The sequence below is a fragment of the Alligator sinensis genome, unplaced genomic scaffold, assembly GCF_000455745.1.
Source record: "Alligator sinensis unplaced genomic scaffold, ASM45574v1 scaffold115_1, whole genome shotgun sequence".
In the NCBI taxonomy this organism is placed as follows: domain Eukaryota; kingdom Metazoa; phylum Chordata; order Crocodylia; family Alligatoridae; genus Alligator; species Alligator sinensis.
The window spans coordinates 2,124,194-2,128,843 of record NW_005841895.1 but is presented as its reverse complement, the minus strand read 5'-3'; the positions used below and the strand labels follow the sequence as shown (position 1 = coordinate 2,128,843).

The 4,650-nt window shown below is 47.2% G+C and overlaps 1 protein-coding gene across 1 annotated transcript in view; it reads left to right on the top strand.

Annotated features, from left to right (window-relative positions):
• The first annotated feature begins 1,418 nt into the window (after positions 1-1,418).
• ZFP64 (ZFP64 zinc finger protein) overlaps positions 1,419-4,650 on the top strand; it is a 14,998-nt gene continuing 11,766 nt past the window's right edge. The window contains exon 1 of the mRNA XM_025197347.1: positions 1,419-1,494. Coding sequence (XP_025053132.1) covers positions 1,419-1,494 — 76 coding nt within the window. The remainder of the gene's footprint in view (positions 1,495-4,650) is intronic.

The window sequence follows — 4,650 nt, the reverse complement described above, 5'->3', positions numbered from 1 at the left end:
AAGAGTGGAAGTACTGGGATTATTCAGTCTGGGGTAGAAAAAACTGAGGAGAATTTGATAGCAGTCTTCAAATATGAGAGCTGTGATAAAAGAGATGACATTGTGTCCGCTGAGAGCAAGACAACATATACTGGGTGAACCATTTCCCATTTTCAACAGGAAATTTAGGTTGGACATTAGAAAAACTTTCTAAATATAAAGGCATTAAACATCTGAACAGGTTAACTAGAGCCAAGGTGTCAAACACATCCGAGCCCCAGAGGCCAATCTATCTGCTGGACCAGACTAATAGACCAGCCCTGGATGCCAGATCCAGCATGTGTCCTAGATCAGCCAGAGTGGGTGCCAGAGGCAGCACAGTCCTGCTTCACCCACTTCAGGGCTGTGCTGCACATGGCAGCTGCTCCACCACTCCGGGGATGACCCGGGCCATCCAGCATGTCCTGTATGTTGCCTGTGGGTCAGCTCTGAGACCCACAAGCAGCACTGGGACTAGATGGTAGGCCTCTGCCTCTGTCTTTGACACCCCTTATCTAGGGAGGTTGTAACAGCTTACACCAGTGGGTCTCAGCTGGGGTGCTGTAGGGAGAGGAGTCCAGAAGAGCTGGCTGTACTTTAAAGAAGCCTTACTAAAAGTGCAGGAACAAACCATCCCAATGCGCAGGAAGACTAGCAAATATGGCAGAAGACCGACATGGCTTAGCAGGGAACTCTTCAGTAAACTAAATCACAAAAAGGAAGCTTATAAGAAATGGAAACTTATACAAATAACTAAGGATGACTATAAAAGCATTGCTCAGGCATGCAGGGATGAAGTCAGGAAGGCCAAAGTGCAATTGGAGTTGCAGCTAGCAAGGGATGTGAAGGGTACATAGTACCCATATTTAAGAAAGGGGAAAAGGAAGATCTAGGGAACTACAGACCCATCAGTCTCACCTCAATCCCTGGAAAAATCATGGAGCAGATCCTCAAGGAATCCTTTTCTAAGTACTTGAACTTAGGAACAGTCAGCATGGATTCATCAGGGGCAAGTCATGCCTGACCAGCCTGATTCCCTTCTATGATAAGATGACTGGCTCTGTGGATGCGGGAAGACTGGTAGATGTGGTATACCTTGATTTTAACATGGATTTTACCTTTTAACATGAGTTCTTCATTTGAGAGAACTGTTGCATGTAAGAGGAAGAAAAAGAAAGATTAACAACAGAAATGGGTATTCTCCTTTGTGTTACTTTCCTCAAAGGGGGCGAGGGGGGGCATACAGATGTTAGCAGTATTAGAGGCTCTTGGCATACTGTTTTTTCCATGCAGACTGATGTGCAAAGTGTAGGATCAGTTTTGAACTGCATTTCAACTAGTTAAGAACTATATCCAAAACACTCATTCATTAATAAATGACTTGCAATCTGCAAAACCAAATGACTGGCGACGACGATGATGACAGCGATTATATAAATGAAGCCTCAGATTCCAGAGACTGTTTCCGGGAAGAGAGTGGGGTTTTTTTTTGGTTTTTTTGTTGTTTTTTAAAGGACCCTGGAGATATGGCCATTTGATTTTATTTGTGATAAATTTATTTTTAAATGAAAAATGCATCTTAAATATGATGAGTGATTCCTACTTTTTAAGCAAGTGTCATCCTGCAGGAACCTAAACCACACACCGAGTGAAAACATCCATGTCAGTACCCAAAATATACACAAATCATTCTCTATGCACCAAAATGCAGCTTCTCTTGGATGCTGCTTTGCACTGGCACCACCTTTTTATAAAGCACCTGTTGTGGTGAAAGAGTAAAAATAGCATCTTTAGTTGAATGTCAGGGAGGTAAATGCAGGCCCATAATACAATTAGTCTCTGGGAAAACCATCGAGCAGGTCCTCAAGGAATCTATTTTTAAGCACTTGGAGGAGAAGGTGCTTAGGAGCGGTCAGCATGGATTCACCAAGGGCAAGTCATGCCTGACCAACCTGATTGCCAGTCACCTTGTCATAGAAGGCACTGTGGATGTGGGGAGACCAGTGGATGTGATGTGTCTTGGCTTTAGCAAGGCTTTTGATATGGTCTTCCACAACTTTCTCACGGGCAAGCTAAGGAAGTACGGGCTGGATGAATGGGCCTGTAAGGTGGATGAAAAACTGGCTGGAGCATCGGCCTCAGCGTAGTAATCCATGGCTCAATGTTTAGTTGGCAGCCAGTATCGAGTGGAGTGCCCCGGGGGTCAGTCCTGGGGCCTGTTTTGTTTAGTATCTTTATCAAGGACCTAGAAGATGGCAGAGTGCACCTGCAGCAAGTTTGCAGAGGACACCAAGCTGGGGGGAGTACTAGATATGCTGGAGGGTAGAGCTAGGATTCAGTGACCCAGACAAATTGGAGGATTGGGCCAAAAGGAATTTCATGAAGTTCAACAAGGACAAGTGCAAAGTCCTGCACTTAGGACGGGACAGTCCCATGCAGTGGTGCAGGCTGGGGGCTGACTGGCTGGGCAGCAGCTCTGCAGAAAAGGACCTGGGGGTCACAGTGGACAGTAAGCTGAATATGAGCCAGCAGTGTGCCCTTGTTGCCAAGAAGGTTAAGAGCATCTGCCTGCATTGGTAGGTGTGCTGCCAGCAGGTCAAGGGAAGTGATTATTCCCCTTTATTCAGCACTGGTGAGGCCACATCTGAAGTACTGTGTTCAGTTTTGGACTCCCCACTACAGAAAGGATGTAGACAAGTTGGAGGGAGTCCAGCAGAGAGCAATGAAAATGGTTCAGGGGCTGGGGCACATGGCTGATGAGTACAGGCTGAGGGAACTTAGTCTAGAGAAGAGAAGACTGAGGGGGGATTTAATAGCAGCCTTCAACTACCTGAAGAGGGGTTCAAAAGAGGATGGAGCTGGACTGTTCTCAGTGGTGGCAGAAGACAGAACAAGGAGCAATGGGCTCAAGTTGCAGCAAGGGAAATTTAGGTTAGATACTAGGAAGAATTTTCTCACTACGAGGGTAGTAAAACACTGGAACAGGTTATCCAGAGAAGTAGTGCAATCTCCATCCTTGGAAGCTTTCAAGATCAGGCTAGACAAAGCCTTGGCTGGGATGATCTAATTGGGGCTGGTCCTGCTTTGAGCAGGGGGTTGGACTAGATGATCTCCTGAGCTTCCTTCCAGCCCTAAACCCCCTCAGGAGTGCTAATGTTCGCTTCCTGCCCTATCTGCTGCTGTGCTGCCTGTCCTCTCACTGGTGTGCCCCACACCACATACACAAGCTGCCCGTGCCACTTCCAGCAGGAGTGCCACAGGTTGGCTCCCTCATTGGAATAGAATATTAAAAGAAATGCAAGGAACTGAAAGCAGACGGCCAGGATAGTGAGAATCATTGGGCAGGTAGCCTACCTCTGCAATACGCTGAAATGTTTCTTAGGATAGGGGGGGTCATAGAGGCAGGCTCTCCACTGCAGACTTCTTTCTTGCCTATAGTGACTGATCTCTCATTGCAGGGTTGCACTTGAACATCTGGTAAATGACCCTAAAGAAAAAGGTCACCTTTTTGGCTCATCTCCACTGCAGCACTAGCTCACATGTTCCCTAATTGAACTCCTATTTACAGACAGAGCTTCTCCATGGACCAGTGCTTTACACTTGAGATAACTAGCTGGCCCATCAGAGAGTGGCAGGGAGCATGGGTGGCAAGACACTTGAGCTGGTGAGGCAGAACTCAGCTCCTGGGAGCTGCTAATCCACCGTCCTGTGAAGCTCAGTCCTTATTTTGCACAGCATCTGTTCTCCCGAACCAAATTAATAGAAGAGGAATTCACCAGTGTGGCTAACTCAAATTAACTCCACTAAGACCAATAAAGGGTGTTTGTGCCCAAAAACTTGCAATTAATGATTTTTTTTTTTTTTTCCAAAAATCTTGTTGGTCTAATAAAAGATATTGCCTCTGTCCACGAGCCCTGATTGCTGTCAGCGGGTACCAAAATTTTCTTGTAAAAGTAGTAGAAGTGGTCAGCACAGTCGAGATCTTCATAGATTTCTAGGGTCAGAAGGGACCTACCTGGTAGATCATCGGGTCCGACCCCCTGCTCCAGACAGGAAATAGGGATCTTGGCACGTATCCCTATTTGTTACATTGTAAAGCGGGTTCCCTTTCTGCAAATTCAAATTACGCACCGTTTTCCAGGAACGCACGTACAGCATAAAGTGAGGGAAACCTGTATTTATTGGCGACTATACATTTTGGGTGCCATTCTAACTCTTTCAGGGACGCATGTGGTAGCCGCGTTGGTCTGAGACAAAAAAGAAATGCAAAACTCTAGAACCCTTGGTTGCAAAATGATCCCTTTTATCGTGAACGCCGCGTGCCCCCAGAGGCTGGGGGGGCATGGCGACTGCCCGCGAGCAGCGGTGGTGGCGATGGCAGGGGTGTGGTGGCAGGGAGGTCCTGCAGGTGTGCCACGGGCATGTCAGCAAGGCGGGGTGGTGAGTGCCGACCGACTGACTGGCAGTCGGTGACCACCTGCAGACACTGCCGGCAGCGTTGGTGGTGGCCAGTGGCAATCGGTGACTGCCTGCAGATGCCACCGGCGGTGCTTCCTGATACCTTAACTCTAAATGCGCACACGTAATCAATTCATGAAAATGAACAAAAAGGAAAGTCTTAAAATCAGCGCC